This window comes from Mirounga angustirostris, unplaced genomic scaffold, assembly GCF_029215605.1.
Source record: "Mirounga angustirostris isolate CCGP_5_RB_7025 unplaced genomic scaffold, mMirAng1.0.hap1 SCAF_17, whole genome shotgun sequence".
NCBI lineage: Eukaryota > Metazoa > Chordata > Mammalia > Carnivora > Phocidae > Mirounga > Mirounga angustirostris.
The window spans coordinates 49,670,725-49,697,023 of record NW_026991725.1 but is presented as its reverse complement, the minus strand read 5'-3'; the positions used below and the strand labels follow the sequence as shown (position 1 = coordinate 49,697,023).

General features: G+C 41.8%; 1 protein-coding gene across 1 annotated transcript; it reads left to right on the top strand.

Annotated features, from left to right (window-relative positions):
* The first annotated feature begins 3,667 nt into the window (after nt 1–3,667).
* LOC123841031 (myosin-1) lies at nt 3,668–26,059 on the top strand. The gene is made up of 38 exons (XM_064583362.1): nt 3,668–3,902; nt 3,994–4,137; nt 4,255–4,411; nt 5,477–5,504; nt 6,270–6,384; nt 6,469–6,561; nt 6,696–6,759; nt 7,567–7,665; nt 7,758–7,861; nt 8,014–8,152; nt 8,333–8,451; nt 8,542–8,691; nt 8,807–8,977; nt 9,717–10,026; nt 10,123–10,193; nt 11,346–11,433; nt 11,516–11,633; nt 11,931–12,054; nt 12,143–12,279; nt 12,380–12,635; nt 14,740–14,982; nt 15,079–15,255; nt 16,084–16,229; nt 16,308–16,398; nt 16,484–16,873; nt 17,468–17,594; nt 19,042–19,160; nt 19,305–19,501; nt 20,774–20,957; nt 21,223–21,388; nt 21,473–21,597; nt 22,006–22,314; nt 22,402–22,605; nt 23,030–23,155; nt 23,246–23,416; nt 23,686–23,790; nt 23,912–24,007; nt 25,805–26,059. The coding sequence occupies exons 1-38, from the start codon at nt 3,699–3,701 to the stop codon at nt 25,955–25,957; spliced, it is 5,820 nt and encodes a 1,939-aa protein (XP_064439432.1). The 5' UTR covers nt 3,668–3,698; the 3' UTR covers nt 25,958–26,059.
* The last annotated feature ends 240 nt before the right edge of the window (nt 26,060–26,299 follow it).

Below are 26,299 nucleotides of genomic sequence, written 5' to 3'. Positions count from 1 at the left end.
AGATGATCAAGATTTTTTAAACTGGATTCCACTGAGACACATAGCCCAAAGTATAACCTTCCTGGACAGCATAAAGGAAAAGCTAAGTGGTAACTACCCATATGAATGGAAAGCAAGAGTATATGGGTTTAAATTGCACCGTGGGAGAATCAGACATGTGGGAACAGCTTAGCAGGTAATTAGGATTCCCATTGTCCCACTGGCCCAAGGAAGGGTGTGGGATCGCCCTTCTTCCTTCTTTGGTCCATCTTTCCCTTTGTTCCACATGACCTATAAATGTGAAGTGCCTTATAATTTGGCAGTAATAAGCAAAAAACAATGTCTTACAACAAGCTTACTGCAAAACCTATCCAGCACGGGTCAAAAGGAGGTCTTAAAATTCCTATCAAATCCTACTGAGAACATTATGAAAATGTCCTCTCTTCCTGAGAAGCATTGCCCACATTTTTCAGATGCCTGCTAAGAAAAAAAATGGGTGTGGGGGGAAAAAAAACAACAATAACAACACAGATATGTAAGGAAGTAAAAATGCTATACCTGTGGCCACAAAGCGGGTTGAGGGTTGGCTAGGAAGGCTCCCATCAGATGCATGTCTCCTGGAAGACCCTTCCTGATGGCTTTAATCTACTCCAGGTAGAAGACTGGTAGCAGCAAGCACACTGGGCTGCCATGCCAATCAGGTGGCCAGGGTCTAGGCTGCTGTGTGATTTGTGATCACTCTCTTCTATTCTTTGGATCTCAGCTGTTTTCTTAGTCAAATGAGGAATATGGGTTAGATGGTCCCTTCCAATCAGTAATATATCACATGACCATTACAACCAGTATCTCCAGATATCTGCTTTCCTAAGGCGATCTGTTTCATTAAATTGATTGAAATGTATGTATAATAATAAAGGAACTGTTGCAAAACAGGGGATATGAAGCAAATTTGGTCTCCGTCCCAGACGGACAAGGCTGACATAAAGAGACACAAGACAAGAGACGATAAAATCATTTTTTTTAAAATTAAACATTAGAATAGAAAACAACATTCAGGTATCGTTTGTAAGCAAAATGTGAAATGTATACCTTGGGCAGCTGATGGAAAAGCCTTAGATGCTGCATATTTAGACAGAGACATGCCCTGTTTTCTAATATTTTCCTATGCCAAGTTTCAGAGAGGAAACAGGATTTCACAAGCAACTTGCATTTTCCCAAAGCCAGAGAAGCAGGACATCTCAGCTTGGCGACGCAAAGCACTGGGGAGCATGCCTGAGGTGGGAGTGGTCTGATCTGACAATGAATCAGGGGCAGCTGACCAGAGGCAACAAAAGCAACTGTGTATGGCTGCTTGTTACGAAGCAAGTTTTAAAATCACATTTCCAAACACCCTCGACAAAGCCAAAAAACAAAAACAAAAAACAAAAAAACTTGGTGCCTTCTGGGGAGGAACGGATAATCTTTTCCTAACACCCTGGTAAAGAGCAGCAAGTTCCCTTGCCAGTCTAGAATGTGCAATTGTGCGGGCAGTTGCAAAGGCTTCACACACAGACAGGCGACTTGGCGAAACTGCATGGCAACAGCAACCAAAGTGCAGGGGCTGCGGAACGTAGCCGTCTTTGAAACAACACCTTACATTATTCCGAAGCCAGATCGCTTTCACATGGCCAACCTCTCGAATTATTTATAGGAGATTGATTCATATACTTAACCAAATGTGAGAGGAAATACTTCTAATTATATCCAAACATCTTTAATATGAGGGGAATTATGCTTGGAGGCCTTCATTGCCAAAAACATGTTTTGCCAAATATGTTTTAAGAAAGAGGAGGAGGCTACGTGTTTTCCATGTTTGACCCTATAAAAGTACCCTTGGAATGGGTACGACTTGTCTTTCCTCATAAAGCTTCAAGGTAAGTGTGCCTGAGGACAGGGCTCTGTCTGAAGACGGTAGGGATAGCTGGCTGCCCACCTGCATGCCACACATCCTGGCTCCCACTGCCCCTGGCAGTTCTTCCAGGGAGGCACCAGCTTACTCCGTAGCAATTTTAATTAGCTGTTTTAGTGTTCCCAGTCATTTCCTGACTCTCACTTAAGAATTACGCTATTATTGGGAATGGTTAGAGTCTAACCAGAAGAAATTCGCTCTTTTTCTTACAGTGCTGACCCACTTCCAGGTTGCATTTCTAAGGTAAGATACTGATTTTTTTTTTCCTCTCATTCTTCACCGGGTGCAAGAAATCTTGCAGTGGTTGGAGGGTGCCCAGGGGGTTATAATAGGAAAGCATTTTCATTTGATGGCCAATCATGCTTCCCTTGAAAAATTCTGAGAGGGACTTTAGAAACTCGTTCTCATTCATTTATATCCTCTGCAATACCTTTAAATGCTTTCTTAGAGTTTTGAGGAGTTTTATACACAATTTTTTTTTCTACTTCTAGCACTGCAGTCTGTCTTTTAAATAACTTACAACATGCAGTACAACATTTTGGTGTTATTATTCATTTATAGAGAAAATGTAAATTTCCTATATTACAGATTTTCCTCAGCACCATATACTGTAAAAAAAAAAAAAAAAAAATCAACCCTGAAATGCTGTCTGAATGAACAGAGTCCTTGCCTTGGAAAAACAGCTTAAATCCGCATGTTGTTTCACAGTCTATAAAATGGAAAAACATTTTTAAATGTTATGAAAAATGACTGTGAGCATTTTCAGCAAGACAAAGTATTTTGTATTATCCAAATCACTGCAGTTTGAATGGGAAAATGCAGAAAAGTTTACACAAGTGAAGAAAATATCTTTATTATTATAAAACAAATTACCTCTGATCATTATTGACAGGGTTAATGAATATTAAAGCGGCAAGAGATGGATGGATCTTGAAAAGAAAGTTTTGTGAAATTTTTATGGGAATCTCAGTAATAAAGCAAGAAAACAGATAATAATATTTTATAATAAGTCTTTGAGAAATACTAAGGACAAGTAAAAAAGCCAAATTCTCAAAATTATGGAAACAAGAGAAACGAATGTAAAATAGAATAATTTTTTAACAAAACAATGTAAAGCAAATCTCCCTACATTTCTGCTTTCCTTTATCAGATAGCCTTTGTAAATCTATAATGAATCCAAATCTATAATGAAAAGATTTTCACTACATACAAAAATCTGTGGAATTTTCACAACATAAATCTATTGTACTTTTAATTCACAAAGCCAGCTTTGAGCCCTTCCCTGTATCCAGCATGTGTCCTAAGAGGTATGAAGGATGCCTTGAAAGAAGTGTTGCCTGCCTGCAAGGTGCTTATAATCCAACCGGAAGATAACAGCTCTCCATGAAAGAGCTAGGGGACACCCTGCCATCATCTTAGCTTGTGTTCTGTAAAAGCCAATCACAGGCCACATATAGAAATTAACATACATACCAAATAAAACAGAGAAAGCAGCTACAATATCCTACAGCAGGTGAGCCAGAAACTACAGTCTCTGCAAATGCTCAATTAAGTACCTATCAGCATTGGCACAGAACACGAACACTGACATTTCATCTCCAGCCAAGCCAGGGAGGTAGGTGGTCATACTCAACACAATGCTAAGTGCTCAACTGCTCAGTGACTCAAAAATGTTTTCTTTTTCTAAATGTGACACTGAATATCTGAATTTCTAGAATATCTTTTCTTTCCCTTCCAGGCAGGGTCTTCGACTGGGCTGAGTTCAGCAGCCATGAGTTCAGACCAGGAAATGGCCATTTTTGGGGCGGCAGCTCCGTACCTCCGAAAGTCTGAAAAGGAGCGCATTGAGGCCCAGAATAGGCCCTTTGATGCCAAGACATCTGTCTTTGTGGCGGAGCCCAAAGAATCCTTTGTGAAAGGGACCATCCAGAGCAGAGAAGGAGGGAAAGCGACGGTGAAGACGGAAGCTGGAGCGGTGAGTAGAGTCCCTGGAGCCGGCCACATTTTATCAATTGTTGCGTTCCATCTCTCAGTTGACATGAGCCGTTATCTTCCCTGTTTATCAGACTCTGACAGTGAAAGATGATCAAGTCTTCCCCATGAACCCTCCCAAGTACGACAAGATCGAGGACATGGCCATGATGACCCACCTGCATGAGCCCGCTGTGTTGTACAACCTCAAGGAGCGTTACGCGGCCTGGATGATCTATGTGAGTTCATTCTCATGGCCTTCTGCTCATACAGCTAATGAATAGTTTTGAAAAATAGTAGATCACTAAGGTCCCCATGAGATGATTATATTCCTTTTCTTTTTCTTTTTGGTGTAGACCTACTCAGGCCTCTTCTGCGTCACGGTCAACCCCTACAAGTGGCTGCCGGTGTACAATGCAGAGGTGGTGACAGCCTACCGAGGCAAGAAGCGTCAGGAGGCCCCGCCCCACATCTTCTCCATCTCTGACAACGCCTATCAGTTCATGCTGACGGGTGAGTGGCTCAAGTGCTTCTCATACAAATTATTTGACCACCTAGAGTCACAAAGTGTTAAAGCTAAACAGATCTTCGGAGATAATCTAATCCAAGCCCCTGGTTGTACAGAAGAGGTAACTGAAGTGCAGAGGGATATGCCGTCAAAGCTGGAACTAAAACCTAGCTCTCCAGACCCCACCTCCATGATTTTACCAGGCCACGCCTCGGCTCTCCTCTATCCCTTTAAACTTAACTTGCTTGCAGTCTCCTCCTTGGAAATACATAATTTATGGTATAGATTTAAGTAACAATAGTTAAGATTAAGTAATGGCAGAATCACACTGAGTGGAAATGAAAAATATACGTTCAATCCTTTTGTGCTTACATGTCCTGTTGACTACAAATTTGATGCTTTTAGGAGTACTGTTACCTTTAAAGTCATCAGAGACCATCTCATAGAAGAAAGCCTCTCTTTGAATGAAAATGGTATTTGGAGGCTACATGCACAAAAACAAAATTGTTGTTTTCTCCTCCCTTAAAAGGATTTTTGTTCTGATTGAGGCAGTTCCCTCACCTGATGGCATACTTTTGGCAGGACTGATCAGAGTTAGGGTTGCAGGCTGTGGCCATAAAATACTCCCCCCACCCCCCCCCCGCCCCGCTTTGTGAGGCCAATTGACGCATTTAGAAACTAAATCTCAACCTTGGCTTGATGAACACTATTTAAACATTAAACTACAGTCCAAACCCTTCGTATATTTTGCATTTTTTAGTTGTATGCATGAATTAGCAGAGAGTATGCTACTGAAATTCACAGCTGACAACGAGAGAAATGTCTGGCTGTGGAAAGTACTAAACCAGGACACACTTACTATGAGGGCTTAAGGAATTTAAGATATAACAACATTTTATGTTTCTCTTCAACTTAGGTTTAAGAATAATACATATAACTTTACAATAATATATTTTAAAACTCCATTTAAAATGACACAGTATTTATACTCAACACCCCAAGTGTTTCCCTATAGAAAGTTCTGTTTGCATAACTGGTATGATGCTGATTGTCCACTGTTTTTCTTCTAGATCGGGAGAATCAGTCCATCTTAATCACGTATGTATTACTATTCTGGGATGTATTAGTATTTTATTTGCACTGGGAAAACGACAAACTAAAAGAAATTACTTAGTGCCCCCATATTGAAGCAATGCTGGTCAGCCTGGAACTGGATACTGTTTGTACTTTGTTGTAGGGTTCAGACTGCATCGGAATATAAAATAACAATGTCCTAAACTTTGTAATTTACTAGTCCAGTCTTAAAAGCTGCCCAGAACTTTCCTAAGAGTAGGGGCTATAAACCCTTTCTCTGTGCACGGCCAGGACCCGTTACATGGCAGTGAACAACATATACAGCCTTCTGAACATTGAGCCGTTGGGAATGTTCCCAGTGGCCCATCTTTAAGGCCTCCTTGAGAAATGTCTAGTCCTTCAGAGGCTTCACTTAAGCCATGTCTTTAGTCTAAGGAAACTGAAGAACATACGTATTGTTTATCAGAGTTTTTTACAGTTTCATTTCCCATATAGTCATTGGGTGGCTGCCTTTTGGACCTTTCAAGTTCAGGCCACAGCACTTGGAACAGAGCCTGGCACATTTTCCAGAAATATGCATTAGGTGATTAATGAATGAATTTCCCTACTTCTTGTCAGTGCAAAACAACATAAGTAATATGAGCTATAGTAGGCTGAAGAGAAAGAGCTAGGAGAAACTGACAAAGACATATAAAGATGGACGCATAAGGTAGTAAATGCTGATGATGGAAGTACTTTCATTTGTCACATAGCTTAAATCCTCATGTATGTTTGGTCTCTGTTTAACAGTGGAGAATCTGGTGCGGGCAAGACTGTGAACACCAAGCGTGTCATCCAGTACTTTGCAACAATTGCAGTCACTGGGGACAAGAAGAAGGAGGAAATTACTTCTGGCAAAATACAGGTGGGTCTGGGGTCAGACTCAAGACTCTGAGCACTCTCAGGAATTCTGGAGCCCCAGAGGTGAGGACTGCTCTTGCCTTTGCAGGGGACCCTTGAAGATCAAATCATCAGCGCCAACCCTCTACTAGAGGCCTTTGGCAACGCCAAGACTGTGAGGAATGACAACTCCTCTCGCTTTGTAAGTCTCCTGGTCACAGAGGGATGTTCTCAGCCCTTCTGTGCCAGAGAAAGCACATCTGAATTATCATTTCCATCTCATTTTTCTCGAGAGCTTCAAGTTTTGTATATAACATCATCATTTTTACTTGCAAGGGTAAATTCATCAGGATCCACTTCGGTACCACGGGAAAACTGGCTTCTGCTGATATTGAAACATGTGAGTAACAGGACCTCCTAAACAGAATCCAAGAATGACAAATGATGGTCTGGAGGAATATTTTGCAGCTCCTGCTGAGCCCGGAGCCTGTGAAACACCAGTCTGGTGCCAAACATGTCCATGGTTAATGCCAGCCTTATCCACAGCCCACAGTGTGCTTTATCCCAGTCATGAGCTAATGATTCTGTAAGAACTGCCAAAAGCCATGGGGCTTGTCTGAGATATTCCAGTCTCAGAATGGATTTCAACTTTCTCTAAGACAACACTCCACTAGGGTAAATGAGTTGTCTTCAGGTTGAGAATAGGTGATTTCTTCGTAGCCTGAGACTTGATAAATGTCGCTCTTAGTGTTCTCTCTGTTATAAAGCAAGAAAAGACCCTGAGGAGGGAGGGGTTCTCAAGAATCAATTATATCGAGGGCACCTGGGTGGCTCAGTCGATAAGCGTCTGGGACCATGACCTGAGCCAAAGGCAGACGCTTAACGACTGAGCCACCCAGGCGCCCCATAAATAAAATCTTTAAAAATAATAATAATGATCAATTATATCCTCAATGTCAAGGATCTTCTGCAAGAGAAATGTCAATGTCTTGGGCCAGGCATGCTTTAGTTTCCTTCTAGAGGTGGTAAGAGCACCCGTAATGGTGTTTGTAGAGGCAAAATATGTAGCCTATGTTGTAGAGGCACAACATTCAGCTGAAATCTCAACAGGCCAGTGAGATTTTTTAGTTAATCATCCCAAATTCCAAAATCAGTTCCGGAACTTTATAATTTTTCCCCCCTGACCAGTGTCTTCTTTTCATTGCAGATCTTCTGGAGAAGTCTAGAGTTACTTTCCAGCTGAAGGCGGAAAGAAGCTACCACATTTTCTATCAGATCATGTCTAACAAGAAGCCAGATCTAATTGGTAAGAAGGAGCTTAAATGTATAAGGCAGAAGTTAATCATTTTATTAACAACTTCTAATGTAAAACATATACCCTGAATTCTATGTACCCAGAAATGCTCCTGATCACCACCAACCCATATGACTATGCCTTTGTCAGTCAAGGGGAGATCACCGTCCCTAGCATTGATGACCAAGAAGAGCTGATGGCCACAGATGTAAGTTACACATACAGTTGTTTTTTTTTTTAATCCATTATGTATGGGAATAACAATAACACCCCTCTATAGGCATGGTTAAGGATATGGTATAAATTCTCCTAAATGAATTAGTGTCTTCTGCCCTTTTGTCCTCTCATCTTTCCTGGTAGAGTGCCATTGACATCCTGGGCTTCACTCCTGAAGAGAAAGTCTCCATCTACAAGCTCACGGGGGCTGTGATGCATTATGGGAACATGAAATTCAAGCAGAAGCAGCGTGAGGAGCAAGCCGAGCCAGACGGCACTGAAGGTAATACAGACAAAAAGCTCATTCCAAATTCATGTCTTCTTTACAGTTGAGCTTCTGATGAATGTATGCAAATTCACCCTCATACAGACTTTCTATAAAATGTTTCACTCATCACTCTGCCCCGATGAATTGTGGGGCCCACAGTAGGTCATGCGGGGTGCGTGAATTGTGTCTCTGCAGTTGCTGACAAGGCGGCCTATCTCCAGAGTCTGAACTCTGCTGACCTGCTCAAAGCCCTCTGCTACCCCAGGGTCAAGGTTGGCAACGAGTACGTCACCAAAGGCCAGACTGTGCAGCAGGTGAGTGCATGACCTCATTGAATGACACCCATCCCAGGCCTTCACAGCATGTCTTCAGCGGCATCAACGATCACTACTCTGTCCACGAAGGTGTACAACGCGGTGGGCGCCCTGGCCAAGGCCGTCTACGAGAAGATGTTCCTGTGGATGGTCACCCGCATCAACCAGCAGCTGGACACCAAGCAGCCCAGACAGTACTTCATCGGGGTCTTGGACATCGCCGGCTTTGAGATCTTTGATGTGAGTTGTTTGAATAAGTGGCCTTTTTAAGGCCCTTCCTCTTTGTGTCTCTTTTGCTGACTCCCCACTGGGTTTTCCAGACTCACTCAAACTCCTTGCTATTTGCAACACCTAGTTCAACAGCCTGGAGCAGCTGTGCATCAACTTCACCAACGAGAAGCTGCAACAGTTCTTCAACCACCACATGTTCGTGCTGGAGCAGGAGGAGTACAAGAAGGAGGGCATCGAGTGGGAGTTCATCGACTTCGGGATGGACCTGGCTGCCTGCATCGAGCTCATTGAGAAGGTTCGCTTGCTTTTTTCAGGTCACAGATTATACCACTGAGAAAAATCTTAAAAGACTTCTACTCATAAATAAAATCAGGAAAACTCCTTCTTTTGCTAACTCTGAGGGAGACATTCTGGTAAAAGGAGAGTGAATAGTCTCTCTAGCGTCCAGAACTCTCGATTTCCCAATAGTTTGCAATACAAGTCCTTATATTTAAAGCCACCTTTCCTTATAAGAGCATACTATAAAGATTATTTTTTACTCATTATCCCTTTGTCATCCTTAGATTCATTTTTACTGGCAACTGAAATATGAACTTCTAGTACTTTAAAGCAGAGGCTCTCAAACTTCAGTTTGAGTCTCACCACAAGTACTTAAGAAAATTGAAGAATTCTCTAATCTCACTCCTGGGAAAACTTTTTAGGAAGTGTGGGATGGAACCTTGGAATCTTCATTTTCACCAAGTGTTTCTGATGCAACCAGTTTGCAAGTCACACTTGGAGAAATACGGCTGTGGAGCAATGGGGCAAGACATAAACTCCAGGAGCCACCACACCCCAGAGCCCGACAAAGCACCTGGATCTCAATAGGCCCTCAATAAATATTTGCTAATTTAACGACTTCTGACCGAAGGGATGAGTTTTCATTAATTTTAAGAAATTAAAGGATGAATTTACTCAAATAGGATCAAGATGTCACATATTATTTCTACAAGCAGACAAAATTAAAAGGCATTTGTTTCTTTTCATCCTTTCAGCCCATGGGCATCTTCTCCATCCTGGAAGAGGAGTGCATGTTCCCCAAGGCCACAGACACCTCCTTCAAGAACAAGCTCTATGAGCAGCACCTTGGAAAGTCAGCCAACTTCCAGAAGCCCAAGCCCGCCAAAGGCAAGGTCGAGGCACACTTCTCCCTGGTCCACTATGCCGGCACCGTGGACTACAACATTGGTGGCTGGCTGGACAAGAACAAGGACCCCCTGAACGAGACCGTGGTCGGGCTGTACCAGAAGTCTGCAATGAAGACTCTGGCTTACCTCTTCTCTGGGGCAGCAGCTGCTGAAGCAGGTAAATTCCAAAAGAAGTCATCTTTTATCTAATGTATCAAACATACACTGAGAAAGCCTGTGCAATGATTGCTTGTGCTCTCTCTGCCCCCCTTAGAGGCTGGCGGTGGCAAGAAAGGCGGCAAGAAGAAGGGTTCTTCTTTCCAGACTGTGTCTGCTCTCTTCAGGGTACGAACTTCCTTTGCTCCGTCTTATTAGATTCAGGAACTTAAATTTTACTGTATTTGTGGGGAAGGGAAGTAATCTTGTAAGGATTCCAGAACTGGGCATGACTCAAAGAGACAGGTCAGTGGGCAGTGGTAGAACAGTGTCTTAGAGAGCTTGGGGTTGTTTGGAAGAGACACCTCAGTATATAAGAGACAAGGTGTCAGGAGGGATGAGAGAATTGCAGAAGTCAGCATCAGATGATAAAATTAAATTTGGGGGCCAGGAAATAAGGTCAGTTGACATTTAAAAGGTTCTGCTGGGACAGGACTAAGCAAAACATGAGATTTGCTGGAGCCTGTGGGAGCCTCCAAATGATATATACTGGCTCAGAACTGAAGTGAGTGGATTTTGAAAGCCAAAGACAGAAGATCACTGTTGGGAATTGGAGGCTGATTATAAACAAAGGAAATAAAAAACCAGATGTGATAAGAAATAGCTCTTGAAGGAAAATTTACTTTTCTTAGGACAATCCCATCTGTAATAACAGAAGGTTTAGTTATTCTGAAAAACCAGGATTTCCACAAGTTGAAACACTTCTCACACTTGGTAACATGGCTGTTGGTGTTCTGCCAATTCCCAGAGTGAGGCACTAAAAGGCCACTTTCTGTGGAATGAGTAGGAGGACACAGCTCTGTAATTAGGATAAGGAATAGGAATGTGATAGAGAAGCAGATACAATTGAAAATAGGGTAAAGAAAGAAATAAGAGATTTGGAATAAGACACTGAATTATTTCTAAAGCCAGATCACACATCTAGACCTGAAAGTCCAGGTAGAATATTTCCCTACATTTAGAATATCATACTAAATCTACAACACATACTAGGAAATTCAGCAGCAGTGACCACTTCAACAACTAATAGAAAAACATGTTTATAATGCACAAAAACAGGAAAGAGAAGGACACTTTGGGAATGTGGAAATTCCAGAAATAACTTCTCATTTTCAAATCTGGACACTATTCAGATAGTATCTGAGTTAGATACTATTGGATCCTATAATTAGATACTATTAGAATTGAGCCAATGTCACGGATGTCACGATGATTATGTCTATAAATATGAAATGTATGAAAACAGTGCTTTTTAAAACCAAATATTCATAAATTCCACAGGAGAATTTGAATAAGCTGATGACCAACCTGAGGAGCACTCACCCCCACTTTGTACGGTGTATCATCCCCAATGAAACCAAGACTCCAGGTAAGACACTTCTGGTATCTAAACAAGCTCCAGTGTGTTTGCTTTAGACCATGAAATAAGGCATGCGTATTCTTCCTCTTAGGGGCCATGGAGCATGAACTTGTCCTGCACCAGCTGCGGTGTAACGGTGTGCTGGAAGGGATCCGCATCTGCAGGAAGGGGTTCCCAAGCAGGATCCTTTATGCAGACTTCAAACAGAGGTCAGACTCTCTCACTGCAAATTATCTTAAGAGGTTCTTTTATTCATTCTAATTTTTTCGATGGAAAAATACTTTGTATTTTCTATTACAACTGAAAAAAAGAGAAACACATTGACAGACTCTGTATTGACATACCAAAAGTTTGACAACCTTTGATATACGGAGAATAAAGACATGGATATGATTTTTTGTTTATGTTTGCTAGACTACCCAAAGTCTATGTCATTTCTATAGTAAGGCAAGAAGATGTCTTGTTGGTGACAACAGCTCTATCACTTATTTGTTTGGCCTAAACAGATACAAGGTATTAAATGCAAGTGCTATCCCCGAAGGACAGTTCATTGACAGCAAGAAAGCTTCTGAGAAGCTTCTTGGGTCCATCGATGTTGACCACACCCAGTATAAATTTGGTCACACCAAGGTAATGATCTCTAAAGCCTACCTGATGCTATCTGTGTCCCTCTGAAGTTTATGTATAGTGTCTGATCCGCAACTCTTCCCACACACAGGTCTTTTTCAAAGCTGGTCTTCTGGGGCTCCTAGAGGAGATGCGAGATGAGAAGCTGGCCCAGCTGATTACTAGAACCCAGGCCAGGTGCAGAGGGTTCTTGGCAAGAGTGGAGTACCAGAAGATGGTGGAGAGAAGGTATTAATAGAGATACTCTACTGAGCCCTCCTTGGCCAAAGCTCTTCTAACTCTGCTTCCTGTTGGAACCTGACTTTGACCACTTCTGCTCTTATCACAGAGAGTCCATCTTCTGCATCCAGTACAATGTCCGTGCATTCATGAACGTCAAGCACTGGCCCTGGATGAAGCTATATTTCAAGATCAAGCCGCTCCTCAAGAGCGCAGAGACAGAAAAGGAGATGGCCAACATGAAGGAAGAGTTTGAGAAGACCAAAGAAAGCCTTGCAAAGGCTGAGGCCAAAAGGAAAGAGCTGGAAGAGAAAATGGTTGCTCTCATGCAAGAGAAAAATGACCTGCAGCTCCAGGTCCAAGCTGTGAGTATCAGAGCCCATTTCATGCAATCAGATGCTAACATTTCAGTTCAGCAGTTGCTAGAGGAAGGTCTAAATTCCACCTCACTAAGGGACTATCAATCTTTCCTAATTCATAACTTCTTAGAAGTTCTACACAATCCCAGACACAACATTACTACCAAGCACTGTGGTAGGATCCCTTGCTGCTAAAAAGGAAAAAATCAAAGCACTTCCCCTTTCCCCCTATTGTTTCTCCTAGAAAAATGTGGGCAAAAAGTAAGGTGATCTTTGCTCCATAAGATTCTCCCTACTGAAAAGAGCACATAAGACCAGTGGAAAAAAAGAACAATATTCACAGTGGAGAGGGAGGAGACCTTGTGATGGAAATGCATCAACTTGAAACCAATATGAAACCAACGGGCAACTCTCCTCTCAACTCTGTCTTTGGAAACTCTCTAGTATCTGAAAGAATAGAGTCATTGCAAGGATAATGGCAATACTTTCTACAGATAGTGTCAGTTTTTAAGCAAAGCATGAGATGGGGTTGATATTCTTGTTCTGATGTCCCAGTAAACATCCAGAAGACTGGGAAGAAATATTTGATCAAACACCACTGTCTAACCCACTTTTGTGACTCAAATGACAAGAGACTTTCAGTTTGCTACTGAGACCAACAACCTAAACCCTGAAAGTGACCCTGTAGTCCTCTGAATTCAGAAGCAAATCGACATTGGTCCAGTGGATATTTAGGCTTAGGACGCTCAACTAGAAAATTTAAAGAAAGATGAGCTGTCTGTTCCTACCTAGGTTGGCATTATGCCTTTCCCTGTAGTTCATGTGCAACAGGGTTTTTCAAATTGAGGAGAGGTTCATCACACCTTGGAGAACCAGTGAATAACTGTAGGGCATATCTAAGTTTGGTCTGAGCATCCTCCAAGAATAGTATGATCTCTTTTCAGCATCATTCCCTCAACTCTCCACATTTAATAAACACATGAGGACATTCCAAGCACTAGGGATACTACTTGAAGCAGGAGACACAGTCCCTGCTCCCACAGAGTTTCTATTCCAACTCCTATTCCTTCTCATGAGAAACATGCTCACTACTTCTCTATGCACCACCTTTGAACACGTTCAGTTCCCCTTATTTCTTCCATGTGTTCCCTGTAATTCCCAGTTACTCTGTAGGACATCTTTCCTTTAAGTCACTTTCCTGGTATTACCCCTCCTTCTGAGCAAACCACTCAATACCTGACCATTTTGTTTTTCATACATTAAGCTTTTCTGGAAATAAATATTAAATAAAGAAAGGTGACCGATCTGAAATTATATACCAACACATTAAATGTAGGTGACATCATGCAGGGGAGGAAAAAGTTTTCCTGGACCCTCTTAATAAGGTCCCTGAGGGTCTGAAAATTTTAAAATCGATCAACAGGAGAGAAGCATGCATATTTATTGATTTTTACATGTACACAGGAGCCTTTACAAGAGACTGAAGACCCAAAGAAGTAAACAGAGCAGGAATATTGTATATCTTTTAGACAAATGATAGATTTGTAAAGAATTGATAAGACAAAGAGGTTTGAGCTAAGGGTAGTAAATAGTGAAGAAGTAACTAAAGAAGATAAAGGTTAGTTTAACAAGGTTTGTTTATGCAGCCTTCTTGGCTCCCAATTCCCATCTCTGGTGATAAGAATGTCTTCTTTCCTCCTAGTACAGGGAGGGTACTTTTCACATGGGAGTTTAATGACCTGTTTCAGGGAAGAAGGGTGAGTAGAGGAGGTCAGAGTGGGCTTCCTACTTCAGCCATTTTCTCAAACTCCTTCAGTTTATGGTACACAATATGCCAAGAGCCATATTTAGGGACAGTGTGTCCTGAACCTCATCATTAGCAAATAGAAGTGCATCATAATTTCACCAAGAACCCTGACTTAAATTCCTTTTTTAAAAAATCTGCAGTGCCATAATAAGTGCCCAATAAATATCTCTCAGATGATGGAAAGCTTATAAAAATTAACCTAAGTCTTTAAAACACAATTCACTTGTTTGGTTTCAAAATATTAATAAAATCTGAAAATGTCCAGAGAACTAAAATCTAAAAGTGTCTATTATCCCTTTTCAGGAAGCAGATAGCTTGGCTGATGCAGAGGAAAGATGTGACCAGCTGATCAAAACCAAAATCCAACTGGAGGCCAAGATCAAGGAGGTGACTGAGAGAGCAGAGGATGAGGAGGAGATCAATGCCGAGCTGACGGCCAAGAAGAGGAAACTGGAGGACGAGTGTTCAGAGCTCAAGAAAGACATTGACGACCTTGAGCTGACCCTGGCCAAGGTTGAAAAGGAGAAGCATGCCACGGAGAACAAGGTAGGAATCATATTCTGTTCTACCATATAGAGGTTCTGCCACCCTACTAATAAGATGCTTTAGAGCAGACATCATTTCTCTTTTTAATTTTTCAAGGTGAAAAACCTCACGGAAGAGATGGCAGGCCTGGATGAAACCATCGCAAAGCTGACCAAGGAGAAGAAGGCCCTCCAAGAGGCCCACCAGCAGACCCTGGATGATCTGCAGGCAGAAGAGGACAAAGTCAACACCCTGACCAAAGCTAAAATCAAGCTTGAACAACAAGTAGATGATGTAAGCCTAACATCATGTAAAAAATAATTTTTTATTTAGTAACAAACTAAGTAAGCCTAAGTTTACATTCTAATGATGTAATGAGTACTTTTCAAGAGCTTCCAATGAATAAGTAGTGTAGGACATCATCCCTGCTACAGGTCTAAGATGGACACCCATGGAGTCAAAAAAATCAATAAAGAAAGTTGTAGGTAACAGAAAATATAGGTAAAAAGAGTTAAGGGAAAGGAAGGTTATTCTGTTTACCAAGAAAAGCTGTACAAACAAAATGGGTTTTGGTTGGGATCACAAAGCAAATGGCCATGGGAAGAAAGAGAGAGTGTGCTCTAAGTGGGAGCACAGCAAGAGCAAAGAAGGAGTAAATATCCATAAGGTTTTCTCTCACAGGGAGAAAGGGGATTCCAAATAAAGAATGTGGAAGATGAATTCAGCTTTAAATGATCTGATATCAAATAGAGAACCTGCTGTAAATGTCTGGGTGAGGGAGGAACTGGCAAAAGTCATGGTTTAGAAACATTGCTATGGTGTCTACAGGTATGGTGAAGCACTAATCACAATGGCTTCCAGTGGGGAGATTCAGAAGGCATGACATCTCCCTAGTAATTTACTGTAATCATATGGTAATGAGGTATGTTTCAACTTTTAAATGATGACTCCTTGGACTAAGTAAACAGCAAAGGGAATGGAATGGATGGGACAAATTTGTCTTATGCACAGAAAAATCAAAATAAGCTGCTGATTCGATAGGAGTTAAATGTTTACAAGTCTAACCTGCGATAAAAGATGATAACACTCCAGGAACTGTATTCATGCATTATTAACTTTTAGCTTGAAGGATCCTTGGAACAAGAAAAGAAAATCCGAATGGATCTAGAAAGAGCAAAAAGGAAACTAGAGGGAGACCTAAAATTAGCTCAAGAATCCACAATGGATGTTGAAAATGACAAGCAGCAACTCGATGAGAAACTCAAAAAGTAAGCAATGAGGACAAAACTTCCATGGGGAAATTACTATATTATATCTGTGACTGACATAAAATGATCCTCTAACAGGAAAGAGTTTGAAATGAGCAATCTGCAAAGCAAGATTGAAGATGAGCAGGCCCTCGCAATACAGCTACAGAAGAAGATCAAGGAGTTACAGGTGAGTCGGACCCCCCACCTCTTCTGCGTATTCCAGAAATCAAAACTGCCATGAGTTGGCATTCACGTTGATGTATCATCTCCAGGCCCGCCTCGAGGAGCTGGAGGAGGAAATCGAGGCAGAGCGGGCCTCCCGGGCCAAAGCAGAGAAGCAGCGCTCTGACCTCTCCCGGGAACTGGAAGAGATCAGCGAACGCCTAGAGGAAGCCGGTGGGGCCACCTCCGCCCAGATCGAGATGAACAAGAAGCGCGAGGCTGAGTTCCAGAAAATGCGCAGGGACCTGGAGGAGGCCACCCTACAGCACGAAGCCACGGCGGCCACCCTGAGGAAGAAGCATGCAGACAGCGTGGCCGAGCTCGGGGAGCAGATAGACAACTTGCAGAGGGTCAAGCAGAAGCTGGAGAAGGAGAAGAGCGAGATGAAGATGGAGATCGATGACCTCACCAGCAACATGGAGACGGTCTCCAAAGCCAAGGTACAATCATGGTTTAAGTCTTAAAGAGATTTCTGTGAGACAGGTGTGAGTGAGCCGCTCAAGAATCCTTAGTAACTGGCACAAGGAGACTACAGACAGTGCAAGCAGGAGACAGGCACTCAGGTGTGATGGGGGAAGCACTGGCTCCTGGTTGTGAGAACAGCCACACCCAAAGAACATATAGAGTGGAAAGTTAAGCTCTTCCAAATAAGAAATACGATTCAACTATATATTTTGGGATCTTAAAAACACCTCACCTTGATGAGGCTTCTGATTTCTCCCTTAAGCACAAATACATAATTTGCTTCTCAAAAAAATCACCAAGAATTGAATCAAGTATCATTATTCTCCTATCAAAGAGAAGCCAGCTGAGTAAAGACTTGTATTCACAAAGCAGTTTACTGGTAGCATGTTTGGACTATGTAATTTTTTACTCTTTCCTTCATAATCTTAGGCCTCTGAGTTTTTGTTTGTAAAGATATTATACTCTCAAAATAAGTAAGTGCCCCAGCCCCTATGGAATGCTCGGATTATGGAAAATTCCTGTGGTCCAAATGCTTGCTTGAGATGCCTTCTACTACTTTTTGAATGCAGGGGAACCTTGAAAAGATGTGTCGTACTCTAGAAGATCAGGTGAGCGAACTTAAGACAAAGGAAGAGGAGCAGCAGCGGCTGATCAACGACCTGACGGCTCAGAGAGCGCGTCTGCAGACAGAATCAGGTGGGCCATTTACCAGTGTTGACCTGGAATGACAAATTTCCCTTGGATGCTTAATTTGCTGAAAAACTCTGCACTGACTTATTGAGAACACATATATACCCCCCTGAGAGGCACCCGTCACCACCACTATGAACATATCACTGACCACTGGCATGGATTGCTTTCTTTTTTGTTATAGTTGTGACTTTCATTAAAGAGATCCAGGTTCTTTTGTTTTTACACATTTTAAATAAAGCACATTTGACTTCCATCAAGTTACCAAATTAAAACTGCAGTTTCACAGTATTTGCACTTTTCAAAATGCTTGCACAAGTTATTTATTACTTTATTACTCTCAACAGTCTGTGTAATATAATCCACATTTTAAAGATGACAGACTATGACAGTGATGAAGTGACCGTCCAGGAATACTTACTCCACTCTTCTTCCTGAAGTCTGGCCAAATGCTGCTAGCTAGCACAGTCATGCAGAGAAATATTCAGTGCTACAACCAGCCCAGGAGCCTTAAGTGATGTTTGTAGAATTTTTTGGAGAGTCTCTGCATTTCCTCTGTCCCCTAGTCAATCCATCCAACTTTTTACCAAAGTTCCACCTCTCAAGTGAGAGGTAACAAGATGGAAATTATTTTATGGGTCATCTGGACCATTAAAGTAATACGCAGATCAAAGTGGTTGGAGAACCACTTTACTCTTTCATATTCATTGAAATATTGTTCTTTCTAGGACAAAGTTCAAAGTCAGGCTTTTATTATTGTACAGGTAGTTAGTACACTTCATGAAAAAAAAACTGTATTCTCAAAGAATCAAATGCTCCTTGTAGACTCAGAATCTAAGTTCCTTCTATAACTTAGTGGTATGGAAAAAAAAGAAAGTTGTGATTCTTATTAAATACTAACATCTCTTAGACTATGGACTCTGAGAAACAAACTGAGGGTTCTGGGGGAGGGCATGGGTTAGCCTGGTGATGGGTATTAAAGAGGACACATATTGAATGGAGCACTGGGTGTTATACGCAAACAATGAATCATGTTTCATCAAAACATCAAAAACTAATGATGTACTCTATGGTGATTAACTACATCAAAACTACACCAAAACTACATCAAAAACTAATGATGTAATCTATGGTGATTAACATAACATAATAAAAAAATACTAACATCTCTTGTTACATGCTTCTTGTTACATGCTTCTTGACCAATTTCTACTGTGATAAATAATCTTAAATATCTTCTAAAATATTTTGTGTTGCCCATAAGTATGTAATCAGCCTCCAAGCTTTCCATACTTCTCATTTTTACATAATCAGAACTGGAGTTTGGTGGCTTGCTGTAATCCATACTTACGCCAACATGTTTCAAACTCAGCTCCCTTTCCCTGCTCAGTTTTTAATCCAGAGCTCTGATTTCCAAAGTGAGGTTGAGTTTTCTCCATCTTGGTCTTAACAGGTGAATATTCACGCCAGCTAGATGAAAAGGACTCATTAGTTTCTCAGCTCTCAAGGGGCAAACAAGCATTCACACAACAGATAGAGGAACTGAAAAGGCAGCTTGAGGAGGAAATAAAGGTAAGCCCTACTTGTCACTGTCCTTATTTTTGAGGTTGTGTTCCGCTTACTTCTACAGATTTTCTTCTGATGGCCTATAGGAGCCTAGGGACTAAATGTCACTTTAAAGATATCAAATTAAGTCTCTGATCTCTATGTTCTCAGGCCAAGAGTGCTCTGGCCCATGCCCTGCAATCAGCCCGCCACGACTGTGACCTGCTGCGGGAACAGTATGAGGAGGAGCAGGAGGGCAAGGCTGAGCTGCAGAGGGCAATGTCCAAGGCCAACAGCGAGGTGGCCCAGTGGAGGACCAAATACGAGACGGATGCCATCCAGCGCACGGAGGAGCTGGAGGAGGCCAAGTATGTCCTAGACTTAGCTGAAATGGAAATATCTCTTCTAACAAAGCACATCTGCCATAAGCACTGTATGGGAAAATGTCCATTGCTCCCAAAACAAATTTGAAAAACCAAGGAAAAAACATGCATGAACATAAGCCAAAGCAAGACAAACATTCTAGGCAGTGCAGGAAAAGAAATTAAGCTAGAGGGCGGAAAAAGCAACTAAGGCAAGAGGAAGCTGAAGGACTACTTTTAAAAAGGGGGACTTTTGACATCATTCTATCTATAAAGGTGTAGACAGAGTAAGTGTTACTGTACTTCCTTGTGTCTCTCCTCCCTCTCAGCCACTACTGGGAAAGTCAGTCCAAGGTGTTAGGTGTGTAAAGGAAAAATAACTGGGCTTCAGAACATAGCTCCTCCTTCTGAGAACTAAAACATGGCTATTCGTGAGGGAGCAAATACATATATTGTTAAAGACTAAAAAGAAAACATAAATTCTGCAATAAGAAAGGAATCACATCTTTTCACAAAGGACCAAATATTCAATGCAATCAAAGGTTCAAGATGGAACTGTAAAGATGGAGAATCTGGACAGGAAGAAACCTACTCATTCAACAGGAAGTTTCAGGAGAGATCTAGTTGTTTATCTTGTGACTCATGTACAACCATTTGGTTGTAATCATGGTGGGTGGATACCTTAGAAGAGCCTCTGAGTGGAGGTCACAAAGCAAAACTGATACTGATTTGGAAAAGTTTATTTTTATTAAATGATTACTTAAAAGCCAGGAAAAATAAGGGACATGATTGGCCAAAATCAAGGATATTTGATTTGGGTTGAATTCATTCATTTGAATTCAATTCATCAAACATTTGAGCACTTAATATGTGCGACAGCCTACAAGAAACAAAGAGGAACAAGATATACACTCTACCCTCTGGAGATGAAAATTCAGTAGAGACAAGACATAAACAACAGTAATTCAAGGCAGATATTACTATTCTATAGAGGAGGAGTAAACCAGCCACTTTGATGGGTAAAATGTTGGCTTGGGCTGATCACAGATGACCTTAAAACCTGAGGATGAAGTATGGCGATGTTGAAATTTAGACTATTTTCAGTATTTAATTCATCGGAGAGTGGGAATGAGCTAGCACAGAACTGGGCCTACAAAACAAGCTGGAAAAGCAAAGTATTAGGGGTCTGGCTGTAGAAATCACTCTTTTGTACCTACTTTGAAGCATCCAGTTCTGCTGATGGCCATTCACTTCTCTTGTTCTTATTTCACTTTTTAGAAAGAAGCTGGCTCAACGTCTACAGGATGCTGAGGAGCACGTAGAAGCTGTGAACGCCAAATGTGCTTCCCTTGAAAAGACAAAGCAGCGGCTCCAGAATGAGGTGGAGGACCTCATGATTGACGTGGAGAGAACCAACGCGGCCTGCGCCGCCCTGGACAAGAAGCAGAGGAACTTCGACAAGGTAACTCGTGTAGTGGCCTCTGCCTCAGTACTCAACACAGGATGAAAGCCAGCCTGCTACCTTCAGTGTGCAGTCTTCAAACTACCCGAGGGCTGTTCTCAGTAGCTCCTGCTCCACGGTAAGCAGTGGAGGGACATAATGCCTGTGGTTTCTACTCTTCTCATTCATACGATTTGTCAGTCCCTGATCATCTTAACTCCAACACGTTCCGGGATAGATGGTGTCCATCCCATCAACTTTATTTGGACCATTCTTTGCCCCTCAGATCCTGGCAGAATGGAAACAGAAGTATGAAGAAACTCATGCTGAACTTGAAGCTTCCCAAAAGGAGTCCCGCTCCCTTAGCACAGAGCTGTTCAAGATTAAGAATGCTTATGAGGAATCTTTAGACCAACTTGAAACCTTGAAGCGGGAAAATAAGAATTTGCAACGTGAGTACATCTCACCTTTAACAAAAGATCTGAAAAAATGTTTCCCGTCACTGAACAAATTTTTATATTTTTGCTCACCAACAGAGGAGATTTCTGATCTCACTGAGCAGATTGCAGAAGGAGGGAAACGTATCCATGAACTGGAAAAGATAAAGAAACAAGTGGAACAAGAGAAGTCTGAACTTCAGGCTGCTTTAGAGGAGGCAGAGGTAAACATTTTACTGTACATTCTAAAACAATTACAAGAGGAATTAAGAGTCCACTGCATGCAAGAATTGAGGAAATTCTTGAATTAAGAGAAAAGAAAAGTAATTCTGACTCTGTGTACTTAGTATGAGGATGGAGAATTGACTATATGTGCAACTAACACACCTGTACATCAGGAACTGTGCTAGACACTGAAAAAAACAAAGATGAATAAGTTAAGGTCCCTGCCGTCAAGAGCACTATCTAGCTGGGGAGACAGACATATATAAAATCAACAACACATTGTAGAAATTTCCAGAACAATGGAATAAAAATGTGTTATGGCAGCACAAAAGCAAGAACTGATTCCTATTTCTATAATACTATAAACTTCCATTCCCTGCTAATGTCACCCCTTGCTGTCATTAAAGGCATCTCTTGAACATGAAGAGGGAAAGATCCTGCGCATCCAGCTGGAGTTGAACCAGGTCAAGTCTGAGGTCGACAGGAAAATTGCTGAGAAGGATGAGGAAATTGACCAGCTGAAGAGAAACCACATCAGGGTCGTGGAGTCAATGCAGAGCACCCTGGATGCTGAAATCAGGAGCAGGAATGATGCCATCAGGCTCAAGAAGAAGATGGAAGGAGACCTCAATGAGATGGAAATCCAGCTGAACCATGCCAACCGCATGGCCGCAGAGGCCCTGAGGAACTACAGGAACACCCAAGGCATCCTCAAAGTCAGTGGGTTCAAAAGACGGCCCCGAAGTGGCTGGGGTGACTGCAGCCCTGAGAACGAGGCGTCTCAATGATCGTTCATTCCACAGGACACCCAGATCCACCTGGATGACGCTCTCCGGGGCCAGGAGGACCTGAAGGAACAGCTGGCCATGGTGGAGCGCAGAGCCAACCTGCTGCAGGCTGAGATCGAGGAGCTGAGGGCTACTCTGGAGCAGACGGAGAGAAGCAGGAAAATCGCAGAACAGGAGCTCCTGGACGCCAGTGAGCGCGTCCAGCTCCTGCACACCCAGGTGAGTATAACACAATAGTGAAAAATACAAAGGAATGAAAATGAAATTCCTGCTCATATCTTGGCATTACCTAAAAATGCATTCATAGTGTTTTATGGAGGATGAAATTTAAAACATTTAATATTTATGGGTTAACAATATCTATACTGTGACATCCAGTCACATTAAAAACATATTATCATCTCAGATAATTTATGGAACAAGGAGGAATACTAATTACTTAATTAACTAGTTTGTGAGTTCATTAAAAATCTGGCATCTTGCATGGAGCACTGGGTGTTATATGCAAATAATGAATCATGGAACACTACATCAAAAACTAATGATGTAATGTATGGTGATTAACATAACATAATAAAAAAAATCTGGCATCTTAATTTTGCTCTCATGTATTAACTATTTCTAAATTTGATATTTCAACCAGAACACCAGTCTGATCAACACCAAGAAGAAACTGGAAACAGACATTTCCCAGATCCAGGGAGAGATGGAGGACACTGTCCAGGAAGCCCGCAATGCAGAGGAGAAGGCCAAGAAGGCCATCACTGATGTGAGCAGAGGGCAACACGGTCCTGGTCAAACTTGAATCCTGATGTGCTAGCTCAGCTCTCTCAACTGGTTTTGTTTTACTACTCATCAGGCAGCCATGATGGCCGAGGAGCTGAAGAAGGAGCAGGACACCAGCGCCCACCTGGAGCGCATGAAGAAGAACCTGGAGCAGACAGTGAAGGACCTGCAACATCGTCTGGACGAGGCTGAGCAGCTGGCCCTGAAGGGTGGGAAGAAGCAGATCCAGAAACTGGAGGCCAGGGTGGGTCTTCTGATCATCGTATTTCCCACCTCATTCCAATCCAGTGCACAAGTTTGAGTACCTCGTACTGCTGGATGACTGGGGGCATACAGAGACGAATGAGAAATGTTCTTTGCTGCCCAAGAGCTTTTAAGGACACAACTAGACTAGGGCATAAAACTACATATAAAGCAGAGTAAAAGAAGCACTGCAGGTCATTTGAAGAAGGAGAAATCCACTGAGTGAATGGATCACAGTAAATACCTTTTAAAATACCTACCTTCTGGCAGGTCCGTGAACTTGAAGGAGAAGTTGAAAGTGAACAGAAGCACAACGTTGAAACTGTCAAGAGTCTACGCAAACATGAGAGGCGAGTGAAGGAACTCACTTACCAGGTAAGGAAAAGGCCTGTCTAGGTTTTCACCCTACTCTGCAAGGGCTCAAAAAGCTAATGTACAACAAATGTTGATGGTATTTGTACTTTCAAGAGACTCACTCTTCAAAATATTATTTCAGACTGAGGAAGACCGCAAGAATGTGCTCAGACTCCAAGATCTGGTAGATAAACTGCAAGCGAAGGTGAAAGCTTACAAGAGACAAGCTGAGGAAGCGGTGAGTCCTGAACCCCTTGGAGTGACCACGCAATCCGCACCCCCCACCCAGCCAAGCCAGCTTAGTTACAGGGATGAAAGGAAAGGAAAGGAGGGTACAATGAGGAAGGATCAAAGGAAAAGGGTCAACAACGTTCTGAAGAAGGAGAAGAAACCAACCACTTGATGAGCCAGGGAAAACTGTTCCAGGGAAGGGGAAGAGCAACACAATGCTTTTGAGTGGACAAGAGTCTCATTCAAGGAGCAGAAAGCAACAGAGAGAGAGCAGTGGAGAGGGGGCTGAGGAGCGAGAGAGGAGGCAGATCACATGGTCTTCTAGTCCTTGGTAAGAAGTCTAGATCACATTCTAAGTACAATGGGACACTAGAAAGCCACAGGAGGTTCTAAACTGCTCAGTCATGGCCCTGATTTATACTTTTTAAAAAGAATATTCTGGCTACTTTGTAGAGAACAGATTGTCCAATAACACAGGTAGATTACAGGGCAACATTCTAGGAGGCTTTTTGAATGGGCCCATGGCTTGCCTGAGGGCAACAGTGGAGCAGATAGAGAAGAGTAGAGAGATTGAAGATACATTCTGGAGGGAGAAACTATAGGATGTGCTAATAGGTTGCCCTGGGAAGGTGACAGAAATGAAATCAAGGGTACTTCATCAAGTTCATGGTTTGAGCAACCAGTTGGATGGTGCAACAAGGACTACAATGGGGAACTAAGGGAGGAACAGATTCACAAGGCAATAAAGAAAAAGCATTTCTGTTCTGGAAACACTGTTTGAAATACCATCATATACATAAGTGAAGGTGACAAGTAAACAGTTAAGTCTGGAGCTCAGACAGTCTTGGTCTTGTTCAGACCAATAGATTCTTGGTACTCTACCTTATCTCATTTCCCCAGCCTATGATTTATTTGAAACAATAAATACCAATTTTCTAAGTATGTAAGTATGGATATATATACCTACTCATCACAGATTAGTTCCTCTGTTCATTAGTGGTTTTCATTATTCTGCTAACCTCTAAGGTCTGGGGTGGGAAACAGGGGGTAGGGGGGCCGAATGAGAGAGAGAGAGAGACTTAACGTGTCTCTAGCCCCTACTTCCCTCATCTGTAACAGGAAGATCTGAGGTTTTATTCACGCTCTATTATTTAGTAATTCTAAGTTCTATTAATTTCTAAATTTGAATGCCATATTTTGAATAGTTGTCAACGATTAAAAAAGGACAATTACTAAAGACTAAACCCAAACCGCCCTTCCCAAATTCACTGCTTATCTGTTCAAACATCATCAGAGACTACTGAAGACTATTCTTGGAAACAAATTTTGTTTCATTTCTAAATTGTATTAAGTGGCGATAATTTACACTCCAATACTCAAGGGGCAATAATTTATATTCAAGGTTATTAGCTTGATATAATATAGGTTTTCTTAGAAGGTTTTTGTTGTTGTTGTTGTTGTTTTTTAAGAAGGTTTGGTTCATTCACCAAACTCTGGGAAAAAAAAAGAGGTTGGAAAGCTGACATATTTAGTAGTAGCTCTAAGATGTTTATATGTTAAAAAGAAGAACTTTTAGGAATTTGGTAGCAAATGTCACCTGTCCCTCCTTGTTATCCATGAGTTCAAGAAGCATGAGAGGAATTAATACAAAAAAAGAAAAAATTCAAGAGCGTTTCTCTAGTTTTTTTTTTTTAAGGTTTACTAGAGTGAAGCATTTTTAAGTAAAAAGAAATTTGAGACCAACTGACCTAAGAAACTAGAAATTCTGAACTCTTTTCCCTCCTAAATGCATCTCCATTCTCAGGAGGAACAATCCAACATCAACCTCTCCAAATTCCGTAAGCTCCAGCACGAGCTAGAGGAGGCTGAGGAACGGGCTGACATTGCTGAGTCCCAGGTCAACAAGCTGCGGGTGAAGAGCCGGGAGGTCCACACAAAAATCATAAGTGAAGAGTAATTCAACCAAATGCTAAAAAGTGACCAAAGAAATGCACAAAATGTGAACATCTTTGTCACTCTGTTTTCTTACTTTGTTTTTCTGCAGATAAAAAATTTATCCGCAAATAACTTGTGAGTCTCTTTCCCACCCCCCAACCCCCAACTGTGTCAATTAACCTTTCTCTGCATCAAGAAAAGAAAGAAAGAAAGAGAGGGAGGGAGGGAGAAAAAGAGGGAAAGAGAAAGATTTTGGCTTATATTTTACAGAGCAGGATTTAGTCACCAAGAATAAAACATGATAGGAACAGCCAAGCCAATCCCCAATAGTAAATGCCCTCAGCCACACTTGTCCCTGTGGGGA

What these genes read in the sequence shown, in the direction of transcription:
- LOC123841031 (XM_064583362.1), top strand. Translation starts at nt 3,699, where the DNA reads ATGAGTTCAGACCAGGAAATGGCCATTTTTGGGGCGGCAGCTCCGTAC. An exon ending in CAGAAGATGGTGGAGAGAAG is followed by an intron (nt 12,280 to 12,379) that starts GTATTAATAGAG and finishes CTCTTATCACAG; the next exon opens with AGAGTCCATCTTCTGCATCC. An exon ending in AGCAGAGGAACTTCGACAAG is followed by an intron (nt 20,958 to 21,222) that starts GTAACTCGTGTA and finishes TTTGCCCCTCAG; the next exon opens with ATCCTGGCAGAATGGAAACA.